General features: G+C 45.3%; 2 protein-coding genes and 1 non-coding gene across 4 annotated transcripts in view; 1 reads left to right on the top strand and 2 right to left on the bottom strand.

Annotated features, from left to right (window-relative positions):
- Positions 1-1,631: 1,631 nt before the first annotated feature.
- On the bottom strand, positions 1,632-7,468 carry RPL7L1 (ribosomal protein L7 like 1). Its single transcript, XM_055571393.1, has 7 exons — positions 7,138-7,468; positions 6,426-6,534; positions 5,242-5,405; positions 3,584-3,721; positions 2,794-2,903; positions 2,451-2,665; positions 1,632-2,060 (listed from the first exon to the last, which is right to left on the bottom strand). Exons 1-6 carry the CDS (start codon positions 7,176-7,178, stop codon positions 2,457-2,459), a joined length of 771 nt encoding a protein of 256 aa, XP_055427368.1. The 5' UTR covers positions 7,179-7,468; the 3' UTR covers positions 1,632-2,060; positions 2,451-2,456.
- Positions 4,254-4,326, top strand: TRNAR-CCU (transfer RNA arginine (anticodon CCU)). Its single transcript has one exon. It is a non-coding gene; the product is annotated as a tRNA-Arg (tRNA).
- A 7,138-nt stretch (positions 7,469-14,606) lies between the features above and the next one.
- BICRAL (BICRA like chromatin remodeling complex associated protein) overlaps positions 14,607-21,133 on the bottom strand; it is a 78,216-nt gene continuing 71,689 nt past the window's right edge. For both annotated transcript variants that reach the window (XM_055571396.1, XM_055571397.1), the window contains exons 11-12: positions 19,143-19,245; positions 14,607-18,187 (exon numbers count right to left, since the gene is read on the bottom strand). In XM_055571396.1, coding sequence (XP_055427371.1) covers positions 17,403-18,187; positions 19,143-19,245 — 888 coding nt within the window. In that variant the 3' untranslated portion in view covers positions 14,607-17,402. The remainder of the gene's footprint in view (positions 18,188-19,142; positions 19,246-21,133) is intronic.

A 21,133-nucleotide genomic window follows, 5' to 3' on the forward strand; every position in this document is an offset into this window, starting at 1 on the left:
GGCATGTGGGATCTTCCCAGACCCGGGGTTGAATCCATGTCTTCTGCAATGCCAGGTGGATTCTTTCTGCAATATATAATCCTTTATATTAGTGGCTGGTAGATCCTACTAGGACCCAGGAAATTTTTGGTACACTTTATGATCTCAGCTCTCCCCAGGTTGGTTAGGGGGATGCAGTCACGTTTCCCCTGGGTTCCGGGATGCTCACAGGCAGCCTGAGGACAGGCCCTGCAGCTGTCCGTCTGCATTCAGTGCAGGACACTGGCTTCTGTCTTCCAGTGACAGGACCATCTGGCCATGGTATTTGTTCCCTCATCTTAAGACCCATGAAAGAGGCAAATTTCTCAAGTTCAGATGTTTGAATGACTTGAAACTAGATCACATCTATAGTTTTCTATAAAATAATGGACATATACGGAAAATTAGCTCAAGTCCCTTGTTGGACAATCTAGAATTGACTGTCAGTCCCTGACGAACATTCTGCTAGCATAACCCCCAGAGAGAGAGAACCAGGCTATCAGGACCTGGCATCAAGGGACCTAATGGCCCTGCAGCAGGCAAGCCGCCATCCCTGCTTTGAGGGACCAAATACTTGGTCACCTAACACTTTCTGTCAAAAGATGAAAGATGAACAGAGGGAAACTGTGAAGTATATACCTTACAGCAAGACTTTTAAGTGTTTTATTTGGCTGAGCCAGATCTTCTACATGGGATCTTCCATCTTTGCAGCATGCAAGCAAACTTAAGACATTTGGGCTCTAGTTCCCTGACTAGGGATTGAACCCTGGCCCCCTGCATTGAAAGCAGAGTTTTAGCCACTGGACTAAGGAAATCTCCAAAACAAGAAATCTCTGTGGCCTTCTCTCTCCTGCCACTGTGCATTGTGTCTAGCTGCATTATGCACTGACCAAAGTTTCCTCATTGGCAGAAATTTCCACTCCACCATAAAGAGCAATATTCTCCTAAGACAAGCCCTTAGAGGTAACATTCCATCTTGATAAGGGGCCCCATGGCACTCAGGTCTGGACTGTATCAGCTGTCAATGTTATTTGAGGTACAGCCCTCCTCTCTCAAAAAATTTATGTAACTGTATCTTCACTTCTAATGGGCAGGCAAAACAGTTCTTAGGGCTTTCTGAGATGCTCTTTCTGAGTTATGATTCTTAAATTTGGCTTGGATTAAGTTTTCCACTTCTTTTTAGATTGACTGATTAATGGCACAGGGGCTCAGCATTCTACCATATTGTAGAAAACATCCACTTGGCTTGAAAGGGGGAAAAAAAAACCCTGGTAAGCTTTGGTCTTCCCACAGGGCACAGAACCAGAGGAGGCTGCAAGATCAGAGCCTGTGTAACCAATCCTGATAGCGCAGGACTTCTTCACATAAGGTCCCTGGGTCCCTGAGAAGGATCTACAAATAGCCTAAACTTCCAAGAAAAAACTGGAGTGTATGTTTTTCTGGGAAAGGGCCCTTCTCACAGATCCAAGAGTAGGTTAAAATCCTGAGCTAGAGAAAAGCACTAAGCCAGCTGCAATGCTAAGACACTGGATATACCCAGAGCTGGCCCGAGAGCGTGCCAAGCTGTCGCTGAAGTTAGAACATGAACTCGCAGGAGAGACAACCAAGCACTGTTTTTGTGTGCTTTCAATTTTAATTTCAAGTTCTAATTTAACTCAATTCTAACTTCAAGTTCTTCCAAAAACAAGGCCCCAGGAAACCCTAGGTTCAACATGCTCCTGGGCTTGGTCCACTGCTGTCTTGCATTCATAGGTAAGTGTTCAGTCACCAACAGTAACGCCCAGGATAGACGTGACAAAAGAGGACTTCTCCTTCATGGCATGAGCCTTCTGCTGGTTTCAGAGTGGGACGGTGGTCATCACAGGAACTCTTCCTTGGAACTGAGGTGGGAGGCAGTGTCTGCTGGGAACGTTGCCATGTTTCCCCTGGCCCTTCCCTCCAGTTTCTGAAGATATATTCTAGCAGAAAACAATCTTCCTTGAAGATACTGAACAATTCCATAAAACAAAACACACGCTTCCAGTGCACTGTTTTCAGGTACGCTGAGGAAGAAAAAACAACTTCATTAATACAGACGTACTGTAACCCTAACCTAAGCGTAACCACAACAATAAAAGTTTTCAAGAATTAAGATTCCTTCAACAGAGGAAGGAATATCCTTTGTGAAATTAGTTTATTATTCTCTCTCCATCTCCAGCTAAAATGAACATAGCAACACAGAAGGTTTTCTGGTCACGCAAGTGTTTTCTATCCTGTAACTCTTGAGCTACACACAGCCCCACGTCCTAACCAGGGACTCACTGTTTCAACTATCTCCAGCCACCTCCCACCCAAAGTTATTCTCATACACTTGTAAATGCAAGATGACCTTCCAGGGGTCAAGGCCTGGCCCACTGAGAGTCCACCAAAGGGCAGTTTCAGCCCCACCTCACCTGGGTTTAGTTCAGCTGCCGGATGAGCTCATTGATGCGTTCACCTCGATAGCCTGGTGAGCCCACTTCCTTGAGGAAGCCCACTCTATTCTTGGTAGCGTGACGGGCCACTGAGAGTTGGAAAGGGCGTAGGAACCTTGAGATCGCCAGGAAATTCTTCCCCGGGAAGGCAATTTCATGAATGAGGTCTTCCAAGCAAATGACATCAAACTTCCCTAAGAAACAAGGTTCAGATTCCTGTATTTAGCACTTTCCCAGCACATACTGCAAGGCTCTGATGTGCCAGAGTTCAGCACTCTGGCAAGTTCTGGGGACCCTTTCTGCTGACTCCTCAAACACTCACCCAGGTGCTCCTCAATAACTGTGTTGTCTGTCAGAGGGATGACCTTGTTGTTGACCTTCGCTTGTCCACGTTTCAAGATGAGTTCCCGAACAGACTTCAGATTTGGAAATCTATGTGAGGTAGAACGAAGCTCAATCACAGTGCCGCCCCGCCCCTGGCAGGCTGCACCACGCTGGCAGCGCAGTCCTGTAGCCTGGCTAGGGAGTCTCCCAACCCCCTTCCCCAGGAGTGTCCTCAACACACTGCAGCTGGGACACTTGGGAAGCATACACCCAAAGAGGTGGAAAACACCCACACAGCCCCAACTATGTAATTAGAAATTACAATTTACAGATACAAATGCTCGCCAGGTAAAGATGTTTATTTCCCAGCAAAAATAAAGTTGTGGCTTATAATCTAGGACTTTGGCCTTACGTGACCCTATTCAAGAGTTTGAAAAAGTTTGAAATGAAATCCAAGTCTTTTTTGGGGTTTTAATGTTTGAAGGAATACCACCCTAGCTCTGCTTCAAGATTCTAATAATCTCTTATCTTACTCAGCCTTAACCTACAGCTGACCAAGCCCTACCACAGCCCTGTTCAAACCGTTCTGAGCTGTACCAATAACCCCTGCGCTACCTGCTCCATGTTCAAGGTTCTTACGGCGGGCAGTTGGCCCCCGATGACTGTGGTCGTGGCACGATGTTCCCCTGACTCAGTAACAGCGCTGGAGAACAGCGCCCTGCGCGCCCAGTGTTCTCAGCATTCTCCACTATAATGTGACGCGAATCCACACAGAAAACCACACTCACCCCCAGGTCACATAAGGTTCCACGATACGAAGCGTCTTTATGGTTTCAGGGGTCACCTTCACAAAGACGCCACTGAAAATCTTATTTAGGCGAAGTCTGGCAATGGTCCTTTGCACCAGTGAACTCACCCCATTAATCCTGAAATGAACAGCAAAGTCAGGCTCTGCCCAGCAGGCACCATGAAGTGTGTGCCACTAATGGGCACCCAGAGGGCAGGACACAGAGCATGACTTACAGAGTTAACTGAGTGGGAAGCAGCTATGTAAACAGATCACTCACCACGCTATGTGGAGCAACGGCCGAGGTGCTACAGGGACAGAAATGGTCCCTGGACTTGTAATGGGGAGGGCTGTATTTGTCAAGCTAAGGACCATGGACTTGTGTCTGTGGGTATTAAAAGCTAGAGAAGATTTTAAGTAAAGGAGACATAACCAGATTTGACCATCACCAAAGAGAGCTTATAAAACAGAAACAAGAAAGTGACACCAAAGTCTGGGAAGTTTAGCTAGACGGCTGATGTGATAGTCCAGAAAAGAGATCATGGGCAATGAAAGCCAACTACACTCTAATTTAAAAAATACAAAAAAAAGGGCAAAAAGGAGAAGAGATTATGGGCAAGGGCAAGGATAGGAGGCTCACACATACTTAAAACCCACAGGTTTCTGGGGCTTCCCTGGTGGTCCAGTGGCTAAGACTCTGTGCTCCTGATGCTAGAGGCCCAGGTTCAATCCCTGGTCAGGGAACTCGATCTCACATGCCACAATGAAGATCGAAGATCCTGTGTGCTCAAACAGACCTGCTGCAGCCAAATAAAAACAAAACCCCACGTTTCTGACTTGGATGAGTGGGTATGAAAGGGAGAGCTAACGCTGCATGTGCAGGCAGGAACAGGCAAGGTTACCGCTGAATGTGAAACAGCTCCCCCAGCACTGACTGCGCCATCTGCTGGGCCCTGGTTCAGTTCCTAAGAAACCACCTTGATCCTGCACTTGAACTTGCTGCATCTCTGCCTGGAAAGCTGCCCCCCAAACTTTTCATGTGGGCAGGCCACAGCTTCCTGCTTCAAGTGTCCTAAACCACTACAGACCACACTGTGGCCCCCGAGTCCTAACACCCAGCACTTTGCCTTCACAGCAGTTAGTATATTTTCATGTTTGTTTGCTTAATGTCAGTCTCCCTAATATATTTATATATTTTTTGGCTGCACCTTGTGGCACGTGGGATTCTTGGTTCCCTCACCAGGGATCAAACCTATCCTCCTGCAATGGAAGTGTAGAGTCGTAACCACTGGACCATCAGAAAGTCCCTATCTCCGAATCTTTTTTTTTTTTTAAGGTGACTAACTTTAGAAGTCTTTATTGAATTTGTTACAGTATTGCTTCTGTTTTATGTTTTGGTTTTTTGGCTACAAAGGCAGGTGGGATCTTACTTCCACTGATCAAACCCACAGCCCCTGCACTGGAAGGTGAAGCCTTAACCACTGGACCTCCAGGGAAGTCCTCCAGTCTCCCTAATTTTGAAGACAAAATCTGTTTTGCTTAGCCCAGAATTCCTAGCACAGCTTGCCTTAATAAGGGCTTAAATCTCATCTCCCTAAAAAGGGTCTAAAGCTGAACCAACAGTTTCCCCAGCCTCATGGAATCCCCCAAGTTCCCTACCTTTCAATGCGTACAACAAAGGCCAAGGAATGTTTGTCTGGCACCTCCAAGCCATGAGGTTTCACTCTTAGCCGTCTGAGTCGCACTCTGTCCCGTAGTTGCCGCCAGGAATCATGTACAAACCATTCTAGTCGCTTAAACTTGACTTGTTTTCCTTTCCTCTGCTACAGAGAAGGTAGACCATCATCACCATTTTTTGGCCTCTGTAGTCATCTTTTTCTTTCACAATGGTAATTCACTAGTCATTATTTATAGAGCTTATTTCCCCTATCCTCTGGAAGGGGGCACAAACAAACATCCTGTTTTTATTTATTTTTAATTTATTTTTACTTATTTTCTGGCTACATTTCAGCATGCAGGATCTTAGTTCCCTAACCAGGGATTGAACCCATGCCCCCCTGGGATAGAAGCGAGAATTCTTAGCCACTGGAATGCTAGGAAGTCCCCTCTATTCTTATATAATTTAAAAACAAGATCGACAAGAAAGAAGTGAAGCTGAGAAGCCGTGGGAACTATTGGGAAAAGTCCCTGATAAACAAACAAAAAAATCAATGTACGTGCTGTCAGCCCATGAACGGAGGAGCCTGGTGGGCTGTAGTCCTTGGGGTCCCTAAGAGTCAGACACGACTGAGCGACTTCACTTTCACTTTTCACTTCCATGCACTGGAGAAGGAAATGGCAACCCACTCCAGTGTTCTTGCCTGGAGAATCCCAGGGACGGGGGAGCCTGGTGGGCTGCCATCTATGGGGTCACACAGAGTTGGACGAGACTGAAGGGACTTAGCAGCAGCAGCAATGTTTACCATCAAGTGTTTAGGGATCCTAACACTGTGTTAGGCATCATAAACTGCCTCCAAAATGTATTTCTCCAAAATCATGTAGCAAATAGCAAAAATTGTACAAAACTGGTACATTAAAAATCTTCCAGGTACAAATTCGGGTCTCTCAAATCACTTGGTATGAACCCGGAACTCTGCAATTACTTTCTTCCTTAACAACTCAAATCCAGTACTTTGCCCGTGGAAAGTGTTTGATACATTTTTTGCTAAACAAAGACAAGAAACCAATACCAGGTATAACCCAACCGATGGGGGAAGGGGCCATCGGTACCAAGCCTAGTTCAACACGTGCTGGAACAACTCAAACACAAACTCTAATTCCCTCCACCTGGTTCCCACCATTACCTCCTTCCTTTGCAAAAGCGCCTGTTTTGCCTGGGTGGCTTTGAGGGCCTGATAAGCCTTCCTCTTTTTCAAGAGATTCTCTGGAACCAAAGGGATCTTTCTTCTTGGCCTGATACAGAAAATGGAGACCAGCGATAGTACTTAAGAAACAAATATGCACCAGATTTCCAAAAGATATCCCGGGCCTAGGCAAACACTATCTTCAAATTCCTAAGGGCTGTGGCCCTTTCGAAATCTGTGGTTTCTAACACTAGCCCTCAAAATGGACCCCTCATATTTCCTAGGATCCAAAGACTTAATAAGTCACGAAGCCCACAGCCACTGGTCCTTATATACGTCAACAGAGCTAATGCTGCCACAGCTTTATAGACACTATCAGCGATGAGATTCCGCCCCGTGGAGTTGGGTCGCGTGCAGACCCAGCTACAGTGGTAACACTTAAGCAGTTGGGGGAACCCAGCCTGCTCTCAGACCGCTGCCCGAAAGTCAATCCTCGCCCCCTTGAGATGACCCGAGCTCCGCGGCGGCCCACTTCGCCCACCCACACCAACCCGTACGGCGCCTCACTCCTCTCTCTGTAATCTGGAGCCTTTCCTATTCTCTTCTTTCAGTCCACAAGTACCCTTATTTTCCCCCAGCGAGAACTAAACACCGTGGATGGCATCGGATGCTCAAGAAGCCACGCCAGAGATACACCTCCCCAAACACTTACTCTTCTTCCGCCATTTTTCCAACGCTGCAGCTACTACTCATGCGCAGTTCCCACCCCGTAGGGCCGAGAGACGCCTCTCTATGTTTACTGTACCATAGAGACGTCTACGCTAGCTCAAGGCAGGGCGGCCCGGGCCGTCTTAGTAGTAGTAAACCGCTGAGGTTTTGCTAGCCTTGATTCCCGCCAAAAGTTACACAAAGCTTCCTTCGCACTTCCTGGAAGCTTTTCGGAGCCGTGTCATCTTCAGAATCCAGTCCTTTCCATTCTAAGTGAACTCGCTTTACGCTGGAGGCCGGGATGTAAATAAACATCGAGACGCTTCCCACAATGCACTGACTTCCGGTGGAGTGTGGGCGCTGGGCCTCCGGCTTCCGCTCGTTGCGCTACGCGTCTCCGTGGCTGGGTGGGTAGAGCTGGGACTACGGCTTTGGCGCTCTCTTGTGGGTAAAGGTGAATAAGAACCACCTCGGAGAAGGCAATGGCAGCCCACTCCAGTACTTTTGCCTGGAAAATCCCATGGACGGAGGAAGGCTGCAGTCCATGGGGTCGCTGGAGTCGGACACGACTGAGCGACTTCACTTTTCACTTTCATGCATTGGAGAAGGAAATGGCAACCCATTCCAGTGTTCTTGCCTGGAGAATCCCAGGGACGGGAAGTCTGGTGGGCTGCCGTCTATGGGGTCGCACAGAGTCGGACACGACTGAAGCGACTTAGCAGCAGCAGCAACAGCAAGATGGTGGAAAAACGCAGCTGTGATTTCGTCGGCCTGGCTCCGTCAGTGGATCCCTGAGCAAATTCTTTGACCCCTGACTTCCTTTTTCCCATAGATAGACATAATGGGTCTTGCCTTATTACTAGCTTCAGGCGAGTTATGTGAACTACTCCATCTAAAGCTCTTAGCACAAAGTCTGGCGCTAAGCGAACTTTAACACTATGTTATTACTGGTGCTGAACCGAAAACTAGAAATTCCAACTTACTATCTCAGGACCTTCCCTCATACAGCTCTTACCGCCTGGAATATGCTTCCTCCTTTCCTGGTTTTCATAAAACAATGAAAACTCACGTCTTGTCTTTTCTGGAAGCCTTACGAGCAGCGTGTCTCAGGCATTAATGTGCATAGGAGTTACCTGAGGATGTTGTTAAAATACATGCTTTTTATTCAGGAAGGGGCGGGGATCAATACTCTACATATTTTAAACATGCTTCAAAGTGATACAGATGCTTCAGGTCTGAAAACTACACTTTGACGAGCAAGGTTCTTGAGTAGTCTCTGTTCTTGAATTCTGTCAGGAAGCTATTGTATTTTTAACATCTCTTCCCCATGATACTAGGAGAGCAGAGATCATACCTGCTTTGCTCATCACTGATCTAAGGGTCGTAAGCACAGGTTTTTCAGTCTCGGCACTACTGGCATTTGGGGCCAGAAAATTCTTTGACAGGACAGGGACGGCTGTCCTGTGCATTATAGGATGTCTAGCATCCTCAGTTGTGACCAAAAAAAAAAAAAAAAAAAAAATGCTCCAGGCATTGCCACACGTCTAGCATAGTACATATATTTATCTTTCAAATATATATTATTTATTTAAGTTGTGACAAGAAAAAAAATGCTCCAGGCACTGTCATATGTCTAGCAGAGTACATATATTTATCTTACATGTATTTATATATTTATCTTAAGGTCTAAAGCAATGTCATTATTTGACAGTTAGTACTTACAGGTATGGGGGCTTCCCAGGTAGTACTGGTGGTAAAGAACCTGCTGCCAATGCAGGAGACATAAAAGACAGGGGGCTGATCCCTGGTTGGGAAGATCCCCCGGAGGAAGGCATGGCAACCCAGGTCAGTATTCTTGCCTGGAGAATCCCTATGGACAGAGGAGCCTGGGGGGCTGAAGTCCATAGGGTTGTACAGAGCCGGACAGGACTGAAGCGACTTAGCAGGCGTGCAGGCACACACTTGCAGGCATATCCACAAATATTATCCTGTATTGTCTGGCTTATTGTTTCCCTGACTAGATTGGGTTCTCTGAAGGCTGAGAACTTGTCACATACTTCTCTGAATCTTCTACAGCACCTCTCAAAACAATGGACACCTGCAGGGACTTATTTACCATCTAAGCTCAAAACATCATTTTGGTAAGTGCTATGTAACTATTAATAGTTCAACCATAAAGTAACCATGCACAGAGCTCAGTACCTGATGAATAAATGTCAGAGGACAACATGGTCTTTAGAATCACAGACTGTGGTGTGAGGCTCATTTTTACTCCCTCTTTCAGCACCTCACCATGTGTCTTACTTTGTGGAAAGGCAAAAACAGAAAGGCCAGAAAACTATGAAACATCCATTACATAGTAAACAAGAAACAAAGTAAATGTTTTTGTAAGTTCCCCTCTGCACATACAAGATAGGTTCTGTGGTACTGAAAGTTCTTTCAGAGGTGTTAGTAACATGTAACACCCCTGGCTGAGACTTGGAGGCCAGGAGTCAGCAGAGGCTTTCCAGGGCCAGCAGATGGTGCTAGCAGAACACTTATTCTCAGACCCAAAGCCGTCATTCTACCAGACTGATCCAGAGAAAAAGAGATGGAGTACTTCTCAAGCCCAGAATGTTCACTGACTACATGTTTATAGTGAATTGAGTATACGCCCTGAGCTCTGGGCAAGATAGATGAGAATGGGGCATGGCCATATACAACCTCTAGAATCTGATTCTTTATAGCCAGACCGCACAGGCCTCAGTTCTTTTTTCTTGACCATTTCAGTTGTCCATCATGAGGGAATGGTTAGAACAATTTATGGAAGACTAAGCAATTATTGATATCTGCAGTGAGCTAGGTCTTTATGTCCTGAGATCTCAGTGGTATTTTTTCTTTTTTGGCCTACTGACCTCCGTCCCCTTTTCTCTTGTGGGCTGAGTGAGCTCTCCTTTGTTGTGTACAGTCTTTGGGGCATCAAATCCAAACACACTTGACCTCCCAATACATCCATTGAAAGGGGTCTCTGGAACATCTTTTCAACTCCCACCTGCCCATAAGACCCTAACCCTCTCTCCTCCAGATTTTGAATCTTCAACAGTGTGACAGTGGAAGAAACAGAATTAGTCCAGGGCAAGACTTTTAAGGATTTCTACCTCCTAAGGCCTCCTGGAGTTTTCTTATTTCTCTCTTTCTCAAGTCTTCAAGTTCTTTTGTTTTTGGAAGTTGACCCCCAAATACTTTAAGTTAATTTTTTGCTAATTAAGTTTAGAATTTTAATTTTTATTTATTTATTGGCCATGCTGTTTGGTTTGAGATATTTTAGTTCCCTAACCAGGGATCAAAACCATGGCCCCTGCAATGGAAGCACAGGGTACTAATTACTGGATTAGCAGAAAATTCCCTGAAGTCTTCAAGCTCTTCAATCTTCCCTTTAATCTTTATCCTTCCTATAAAACTTCTCTATGCTGTTAACTGACCGGATGGGTTTCTGTTACATAAAACCAAAGAATCCTAACTATAAAACTCCCAGACATTTGGCTACATTTGAAAAATCAAGATTTTTCAATCTTGATTTTCTGTAATTTTGTTGAAATCTGTAATTTTCTTGAATTTTCTGTAATAGAGTACAAAGGATATATAGGAAAGTGTGAGCTGCCCTGGTGGCTCAGACGGTAAAGAATCTGCCTACCATGCGGGAGACCTGGGTTTGGGAAGATCCCTGGGTTGGAAGATCCCCTGGAGGAGGACATAGCAATCCGCTCCAGTATTCTTGCCTGGAGAATCCCATGGACAGAGGAGCCTGGCGGGCTACAATCCACGGGGTCGCAGAGTTGGACACGACTGAGCAACTAGCACACAACTAACAGGAAAGTGTTGACAGAGGTCATTTTGGGGAAATGGGAGTAGGGCCTGGAATAGGAGAAAGACTTACACTTTGTGGTGTGCCCTTTGTTTATCACTTACGTATTAGTTTAAGAACGCACTCTCTTAGGTTCTTGTGATTTGCCTGTTTTAGAAACCACTTGACTATGTTTGTTTGTTTTTTTAGGACACCTTGCAAGGGACTTCCTTGGTGGTCCGGTGGTTAAGACACCAGTGCAGGGGCACCGATTAGATCCCTGATGGGGGAACTAGGATCCATAATAAAAAATTCAGAGCCAACGTTCTGTGGTTCTCTGAATTGGCCCCAGGATTCCTTTCCTAACATATCTGCATTTTGGGATTACTTGGAATCCATGCCTTCTCAGTAAGGCAAAAGCATCACACCCCACACACCCAAAAGTGGGCCCAACTTGCAATTTCCCGTCCGCCCCAAACCTTTCTTGGATTAGGACCCTCCTTGCAGTCGACTTTGTTTCAGGATTTCCTGGTTGCCTCCTCAGAGAGTGCCATGGGGCCCCCAGGCGGCAGGTGGGAGAGAGCAACCAGGTGAGCCTGGAGTTGGGAAAGACAACATGGACAGCAGCTTTGCTGCTGCTGCTGCTAAGTCACTTCAGTCATGTCCGACTCTTTGTGACCCCCTGGACTGCAGCCTACCAGGCTTCTCCGTCCATGGGATTTTCCAGGCAAGAGTACTGGAGTGGGTGGCCATTGCCTTCTCCAGGACAGCAGCTTTAGGTCCTGATAAACAATGAGCAAAGGGAGCAAAAGTACGGGAGCGGGTTGCATGAAAGGGAAAAGTGAAAGTAAAGTCGCTCAATCGTGTCCGACTCTTTGCGACCCCATGGACTGCAGCCTACAAGGCTTCTCCGTCCATGGGATTTTCCAGGCAAGAGTACCGGAGTGTGTGGCCATTGCTGTCTCCAGGACAGAAGCTTTAGGTCCTGATAAACAACGAGCAAAGGGAGCAAATGTGAAAGGGGAAAAGGAGAACTGGTGGAGGGCGGCAGCCTCCTGAGGGTTGAGGGTAGACACAGGAGAGCTGAGGGGGTGGGCAGAGAGCATGCTGTAGGCAAGAGCAAATGCAAAACAGAACCACCCAGATCTCTTGTGAATTATTTAGGGGATAATGAATGGAACTTTAGCTTTTCCTACCTTCCACATTCCTTTAATGCTTCATTTTACACCTTAAAAAGTGGAGAATCAGGACAAGTCTTCCCAGTTGATAGGCAAGGAAGCAAAGGATGAGAGTAACTTGCACGAAGCTGTCTGATGAGAGTTTAGGTGAAGTCCTGGGGCCTGTTCCCAGGTTCTGCTGCTAAAGACACTTTCTGTGCCCACCCACTCCCACCTCCCATTGTACTGCTTTCCTTGACCTTCACACATGATTTGCTCCAGCACATGCCTACAAGGAATATAGATCAGGGACTCATGAAGGCCTTTTAACCTGCAATGGCACCCCACTCCAGTACTCTAGCCTGGAAAATCCCGTAGACGGAGGAGCCTGGTAGGCTGCAGTCCATGCTAAGGGTCGGACGTGACTGAGCGACTTCACTTTCACTTTTTACTTTCATGCATTGGAGAAGGAAATGGCAACCCACTCCAGTGTTCTTGCCTGGAGAATCCCAGGGACGGGGGAGCCTGGTGGGCTGCTGTCTATGAGGTCGCACAGAGTCGGACACGACTGAAGTGACTTAGCAGTAGCAGTGTAGATACATACAGGCTATTCACTTTAGCCTGTATGTATCCTTTAGAATCCACTTGATACTGCAAAGGTGCTCCTACAGTTTGTGTGTCTGCTGCACCAGATTTCTCCATATAGTTAACACTATAAAATTCCTCTAACTTCATTCATGCAAAAAGTATCATACTTATTTTTTCTCAAACGTACCCTAGGAAATTGCACTAAGAACCATGGAAATAAGAGGGGCATGGGCATATAGATCGTGGTTCTCTACCAAGTGGAGATCTGGAAACATTTTAGCCCCAAGTTTCTTTTCTCTTGGAATGTAGCTATTTATGGACTTGTTTCCTCTCTAGACTTGGGATGCTTGAGCATAGACATCACACCTGAGTGATCTGTAGATGCCCAGGGTTTAGCACACTGCCTGCAAACTGCTTGATAGTTTGATACTTAATGCCAGATGCCTGGGAGTCTGCCCTCTGTCTCTGAAGCAGAGCCAGAGCTCAGATCCAGTGCCACAGATATCCTGCCTGAGCGATGCTGCTGCTGTGCCCCAAGATGGTAGAGTTTCTTTCCTTTCCCTTCCCTTTTCCCCCAGTAACTCCCTGGCTACTCTCCCCACATCAGGTAGTGCTAGGGCCCCTCTCCTGGGATAGGGCCTCTCGTACACAGGCCTCAGGGCTCTAACCATCCTAAGAGAAGGTTTTTTCCTCTGTGCATGCTCCCGCGCAACACACAGACTTCACTCCTAACCAAGTAGCCAGATGATCCTTCTCTTTATTCACGGGGCACACCCACGGCAAATGGGCAGAGGGGCGAGTGTCATGTTGGACACGTATCTGTCCTTAGCAAGGGGAGAAGCTCGATAGCAGGACACCACTGCAGAAGATATTAAGGGATCCGTCCACTGACGTCATTATTCTAACTTCTGTTAAGATATAGGAGAAGGACTTCCTCTTTATATATTGATTGCTGAAGAATCTTGATATCCCAACTGCTACCACCTAATGGTGGGGGTGGGAAAGGGAGCCATTAAACCATAAAATAAGGAGGCTAAGTATAAATTCTAGGCCCCAAAGAAAAAGGTAAGGAGTCTTAGACCCTTACTCCACGAAGTTTCCACTCTGGTAGTTTTCCTGACCATTTCGGTAAAGTTACACTTGGGAGGGAGTATAGGAATTCAGAAGTGCCCCTGGGGCTGACTTTATAGACATAACAGGGGTTACTTCTCAATATAATTTGGTCAAATGTGTGAATCCAAAGGGAAACGCGTTCATTCTGGAACAAGTCTCATGTCAAACAGTTCTTAATCTTTTTAACCTATCCCTTAGCCTTCTTGTCCCTGCAGAAACAAAAGAAATATAATGACTAAAGGAAATTTCTTGCAGATTGAGACCTTTAAATGACCTCATTTTTCCTTCCTTAGTTAAGGGCCCATATGGCAGGAGTCCCGGGAGGGAGGCCTGACATGTACATGGCTAAACTTTCTCACTGACCAACTTTAATTGGCAACTGTTTAGAAAGGCTGATCAATTAAAATCCTACCCCTTCACTGGCAGAGCTAGTTTTGGGTAACAGGATTTAATAACAGAAAGCCCGCTGGACACTTACTTACCCTTTTCTTCTGGGAAAAGCAGCCACTCTTCTTTGCAAAATCAAGACAATCACAGTTGCACATTTTCCCAAATCTTTGGCTGTATTGCAATGGTTGTTTCATTTTGTAATCTCCAACTAAACATTTCCTAACCATGGATTAACAATATAGTTACTGACTGGTTTCTTTTAACAGTATTTATCCAACATAACAAAATAAACTGCAATTTGTTATACTTTTTTTTACAAAACATTTTATAAATATTTTTACAAAATGTATACAAAGCAATTTCAAGTGAGACATACTATACAAATGAAGGTATTGAAGCAAATAAAGCCCACACCACACTGACAGTGAGTGACGCATCCTCTTTAAGTCAAGTCAGTCTGTAAGGCCTCCCTAATCTAACAAAGTCTACTAAATTCTTCAGCGCTAAAATAGTTCTTTTTCGTAATTGCCAGTTTAAAATTTGCTTTATCTTTAGGCAGTACTTAAGGACACAGAAAATCAAATGCTTAATAACAAATTCACACTCTTCCACAACAGCAACAGAAAAAAAAAAGAAAGAAAAGAAAATGATTTTTGTTACTGAGTACGAGTAGCTCTAAAACTTAACTTCGACTAATGAACCTCAACAACTGAACACTGGCCATCGGAGGCTGAGCTCTCACCCTCCACCAGAGGGGCCTCGACATGCGAGTCAGGACCTAATCACAGGAATCAAATATACTTCGTAATCGTCATTTGTCATTATCTAGAATCTTTCCGCCGTTAAAAGTAAACTTACATACAAGGACACAAAAATTTACAAGTTTCATTTTGGTAAATTAGGCTCTCTGTTTTCTAGACAAGTGTCAAGTCTTTAAAAAACCCTTTAAGATGGTATATTGAAAAGCTGGGACTGGGGTAGCAGGGCAGGGCAGGGCAGAAGAGAGGTGACAAATGTACATGGATCTATCTTGTCTCTTGAGAATTCCACTGATTCGGTAATTAATGTAACTCATTAGTAGCCTCCAAGAAGGCTTCCAGGTATAAATTTCCACAATGAGAAGAATTTGATCAGGAGGAACCACCTTTAAGTCTTGCTAGTAATTAGGGAAGCATGAGCCCTAAGAGAAGAAGAGCCTGTGACATCATGGGGTTCAGAGCAGGGTGTTATCCCAGGGCTGCCCAAACAGAAAGTTCCAACTGGCAATACCAACTTATCTTTCTAATATGCTACAATACGGGAAAAAAGGGGAAATCTGCAACTTGGACATTGGCACAATAAGGAAAACATGGCAACCGTGAAATGGCCCAGACTTTCCGGTTTCTATTGGCTCAGGGGTGGGAGTAGGGAGAAGGTATTTTACTTTTGTGAAGACTGGCAGTCTCCCAGGATTTCTCTGTGTGTGTGTGGGGGAGCACTAAGGGGCAGGCAGAGTCTAGGTCTTCTGTTGTGTTTTCTAGGAATCAGAAGCCCTCCTTTCCATTGAAGGCCAATCTGGAACAGAAAGGTCCAACATGATGACGGGGGGTTGTCCTCATGTTGGGGAAGGCCAGAAGTAGATCTTGGCAACGTGTTCGAGTGAAGACCAGTGGGAATTCCTCTAAAGCCAGAGAGATGGACAGAAGAGATGAGCGCCTGTCCACATAAGAGGGAGGGTGACTGTGTACACTCTGTAGCCAAAATAACCTCTGTACCTGAACAGCCCAGACACACGCACACACGTATGTCAGGACACACGGAATGCCACGTGTAGCGTTCCCAATGCAAGGGGACACTGATGGTCGCGGTGACATTGAGAATGAGAGTGACAACAGAAATGGGAGGGGCTGGGGCAGGCACACAAGAAAGGAAAATGGGAAAGCGCCCTGAAAAGAAATATCAATAAATAAAGCAGTAAGTCACACCCATGAACACGAACATGGGCCAAACACAAACCATGACAGGGCGTGTCCTTTGGCTCTCAAGTGGGCATCCGGGTCTCAGAGCTTTCCTTTCAGTGGTGGGCTGCCTGGTTACCTTTGGTTTGTCTGTGTTTTGGTAATGATTGCTGCCGGGGGGTGTGACTACTGTTCTCAGACAACAAGAAGCAGAAACAAGGCCAAAGTCCCCTTAACATTTAAACTGAAAAATTATAACACAGTTTTCAAATGAAAGTGCTTTCGATGCTTGGCTATTTGTTGTGGGAGGGGGTGCGAAGAGAGGTCGAATGAAACAAAACCCAGCAACCAACAAAAACATACATTGTATGTTGACTAGATCCAATTGTAGAATGCAAAACACTTGTTTTTTTCTCAACAGTGAACATAATATATATGCTTTTACATATATACATATTATATTCCTCAAGGCTCGATCCTGGCCTCCCCTGTACACTGTGCCACTTAACTGGTTTCCATTTTTCCTTTATTTTGCCTGGTGAGATTATCTCAAGTCATGCTGTCGCAACTCAAAACAAAGTTTTCCCTAGATGAAATTCAACGTGGATATGCTGAAGAGGTGAGGTTTTGCTCAGGGAGCATCAGAAAAGCACTTGAATGAACAGGAAGCCCTGCTTGTGCGCTACAGGCGCTCAGGCCGGGGTTGTGGGTCCCAGCAGAGCAGCCAGGACTAACTGCTCACAGATGGCCGAGGGGAGAGCCATGTGGTCTCCTGGCCCATGACAACCCCAAGACCCACCCCCCTCAAAGCCCAAATTTGGAGATACAGTGGGGATATTCTTTAAAAAGTATCTTCTAACAGTCCTGTTTGATTTTCTTTAATAAAGTCTGTTCTTTTCAAATGACTTATGATTGTCAGAATTTTGCCTAGGGCCAAGTGTACTGTGATCTCATTGAATTACAGTGTTTGGGGAAAAAAATAAACAACAACAAAAATGACGATAAGCACTTTTAAAACACTTGAAATGTATAGGGCCTATCAGACTGCTTTCTAATAAGGATCAGCTTTACTGAAGGATCTCCCTGTAACCACGACGAGTATTGCTCTTAAACAAAGAATGGGATTGAAATTAGAAAGAATAACCTGTGATGAAAGATCAAGCAGGCTGGAGACAGGAGACCGTTTCCATTGCTTTTGCCAGGAAAGAATGTAACTTGTCCGGGGCGGGGTCTTGGGGTGGGTGCGGGGAGGACTGCGCTATTAACACTCTAGGATACTATTTACAGCTGCTTCTAAAATAGAGTCAGTTTCTACGACGCCTTCACTGTGGTCCGGGATGAACTTTTCCAGGCAGTTTTCCTGCGAAGCCATTGGAGAAAAGTTGGGGAAATCTAACTCGACAGAGCCGCTAACCGTGGGGTCACTCTGGGACTGCCGCCCAGCCTTTTTGAGTTCCAAAATGTTCTTAAATGTCGTTTCTAAACTCTTAGTAAGCTGGAGATCGGGCTGGGGCTCGCCTGACCCTTTCATGATGTCTGTGTGTAAAACTTCATTCTTTGGAGAATTCCGCAGTGTCTTGTCCTGGAAGGAGCTATTACAGGTCATCTCCAGGTGCGAATCTACTAGGAGGCTTGAGAGTTTGCTGTCAGGACCGTGATCTGGTCTGGACGAGTTTTTCCGGTGGCCTTCAGGGCCGGGGGAGCACTCGCTGCCTTTTGCGGAGTCTCTCCGGCTGGTTTTCTCTTCAGATGCACTCCGGTACTGAGCGGAGCCCACTTTGTCAAATTTAAGTGCTCTGCCGAGGCAGTCGGTTTTTTTAGAAATGTTTCCTTCTGCAGAGACCACGATGTGATTAGGCACTAGATGAAATTGGTCATGATTCATTGGTTCTGCCAGGCCTGCTTTGGCTCGGTCTCTGCTCTGGGCCTTGGCCGTCAGATGCACAGAACTTGTTTTACCGCCATGCTGGTCACTCCGGCTGAACTGCATCTCATGGGCAGCTTTATCGAGTTTGAAGGAACAACAGAAATCAGCCTGAAAACCCTCTGCAATTGGGAATGAAAAGAATGTTAATGAAAGGAGGAGGCGGTGAGGACTAGACAGCAGCCCCTCAGTGGGTCAGGTGCAAACTGCCCCCACCCCACCCTCTAAATCAGTGGTTCACGTCCAGGAACGCACAGAAGCACAGTTGGAGGGTGTCCTATAAAAGCAACCTGTACATGATATATGCAAGTGGGAACCAGGACTGGAAGAAAACTTGTAGGAATAAAAACCTTTATAGGGTGGTGAAACTGGGTGAAAATCCATACTCCACAAATTGTTATAATGTTATTGGATTTAAAAATTTCAGAGGCTAGAAAATAGTATGGAGAATACTTTTTTTCTTTTTTTTTCCCCTATTTTTCGGCCATACCATGTGGCACGCAGGATTTTAGTTTCCCAATCAGGGATGGGACCCATGCCGCCTCCATTGGCAGGCAGATTCTTAACCACTGGACCACTAGGGCAGTCCTGAGAATCCATTTCTAAAAGGCGGAATGTGGGTTACTCTAGCATGATGCAAACGGCAGGAAACTGATGGGGAGCACCCACAAGGAGCACGACCATCCATTAGCTTATGGGCAGGAACTGTGCCTCAATTACTCCCCCCAACAAGGTCTGGCACACAGTAAGACAACTCAATAATTGGCTGAGGTTTAGTTGCTTCTGGGAAGGCTTCTGACTTAGTTTTCAAAAAGTAGAGAAAGATTGAGAAGAGTGAGTTTACAGGAGAGAAGACGATTCAGTTAACCAAATGTCAAATTCCGGTTTGGATTTTGCAGAACATAGACCTTCTCAGAGGATTCATATCGTGCTCTCAACTCCGGATTTTTTCTCCCTGGAATCCAGGATCTACCTTCAGGTCTTATCCCGCAAGGTCAGTTCAGATGGTCTCCCCAGAGCCATGGCCCCGGAACCCTGGCAGGAGCTCTCCTCGGCTTTCACTCTGACAGTTCTTACCGGGGTCTACGAGTGCCAGACGCTTGTCCCGGGACAGAGAAGCTCTTTCCTCCTGGTTGAACATTCTGTCAATCATCACCATCTCAGCGGAGGGGTTGATCCGCTAAAAATGAGAGAGTCTAGTCATTTCAGATGCCTTTTAACAACTGCGAACATCTTGCTGCATTTGGGGGACAGAGGAAGCAATCAGAGAAGAAAATGTGTTTATCATTTACATATTTTTTAAAATTGTATTTTTTGGGAAAAGGTTATTTACAACATTGGTACAAACTTCAAAAGGTACTAAAAGGGGATGTAGAAAGTAAGCCTTCCTTCTTCGCCTGCCCTGTGCAATGCCTTGCCCACCCACCTAGGGCCCTCCCTGGAGGTACCCTCTGCCAAGCCGTTTATTTATTTATTTTTTTAATTTGAAGGTAGGGCCTTTTAGGGGGCTGTGTGTCTCTTCAATGCTGACTGCAAGCTTTCTCTAGTTGTGGTGAGCAGGAGGCGGCGGGTGGGGTGGGGCAGCTGCCCTTCTTTGCGGTGTGTAGGTGCTAGAGTGCGGGCTCAGCAGTCACCCCAAGGCATGTGCAATCTTCCCAGACCAGGGATCGAACCTGTGTCCCCTGCATTGGCAGGCAGATTCTTAACCACTGGGCCACCAGGGAAGTCCTGCCAAGCAGTTTAACAAACTCTTCCAGAGATATTTTATGCACACGCACACATTTACATTATTCATTCTCTATTTTTTGCACACAAATGACAAGCAACTATATGCACTATTCTCTGCCTATTTCCTCCTCTGCTGAGTAATATGTTGGAAATCTTTTTGTTCACTCTTTGACTTTATATTTTGCTATGCTATAATCATATTTTGGCCTTGCAGCACAGCTTGTGGGATCTTAGTCCCCTGATCAGGGACTGAACCTGGGCCATGGTACTGCAAGCACAGAGTCCTCACCACTGGACCGCCAGGGAATTCCCTATGATTGTGTTTTGTATTAAGGCTTTCCTTAGAGTTATTTCTTGCTGTATAGAATCAAATCTTATTTATTCTTATTTTACATAAAATAATTTGTTTTATTTATTTAACATAAAATAATTCATGGCAGACATAATTTGTCCAAATAATTAGTTCATTTGTCCAAATCTGTCCAAATGATCCTTTTCTCATGAATGACAGTCAGTCTTCTTGATATCTCAGTTTTATTGCAGAAATGATTGTCAAAGTAAGAACAACCGTTTGACTTTGGTGGCACAATTTAAAATAAATATATATAAATTACAGGCATATCTCATATCTCATTTCATTGTGCTTTGTAGATATTGCCTTTTTTTTTTTTTTAAACAAATTGAAGGTTTGTAGCACCCCTGCATTGGGAAAGTCTATTGGCACCATTTCCCCAGCAAACGTTGAATAACATTTGCTCATTTCATGTCCCTGTGTCATGTTTGGGTAATTCTCCCAATATTTCAAACCCTCTGCCAGCAAAAAGATTACAACTCACTGAAGGCTCAGATGATGGTTAGCATTTTTAAGCAATAAAGTATTTTTAAATTAAGACATACACATTTTTGTTCTGGACACAATGCTATTGCATACTTAAAAGACTATAGTGTAAACATAACTTTTATATGCATCAGGAAACCAAAAAGTTCATGTGAGTCACTTTACTGTGATATTCACTTTATTGAGGTGGTCTGGAGAAATAAACCCTCAATAGCTCTGAGGTATGCCTGTTTACGGAACTTATATGGAGAGTACATCATGAGAAACACTGGGCTGGAAGAAGCACAAGCTGCAATCAAGATTGCTGGGAGAAATATCAATAACCTCAGATACGCAGATGACACCATCCTTATGGCAGAAAGTGAAGAAGAACTAAAAAGCCTCTTGATGAAAGTGAAAGAGGAGTGAAAAAGTTGGCTTAAAGCTCAACATGCAGAAAACTAAGATCATGGCATCTGGTCCCATCACTTCATGGGGAAACAGTGGAAACAGTGTCAGACTT

This window comes from Bubalus kerabau, chromosome 3, assembly GCF_029407905.1.
Source record: "Bubalus kerabau isolate K-KA32 ecotype Philippines breed swamp buffalo chromosome 3, PCC_UOA_SB_1v2, whole genome shotgun sequence".
NCBI classification, from domain to species: domain Eukaryota; kingdom Metazoa; phylum Chordata; class Mammalia; order Artiodactyla; family Bovidae; genus Bubalus; species Bubalus kerabau.

Coding starts and splice junctions, on each gene's coding strand:
- RPL7L1 (XM_055571393.1), bottom strand. CDS start 7,178: ATGAGTAGTAGCTGCAGCGTTGGAAAAATGGCGGAAGAAGA. Junction 5,406..6,425: donor CGCTTTTGCAAAGGAAGGAG/GTAATGGTGGGA, acceptor CCTTCTCTGTAG/CAGAGGAAAGGAAAACAAGT. Junction 2,904..3,583: donor GAACCTTATGTGACCTGGGG/GTGAGTGTGGTT, acceptor TACCTCACATAG/ATTTCCAAATCTGAAGTCTG.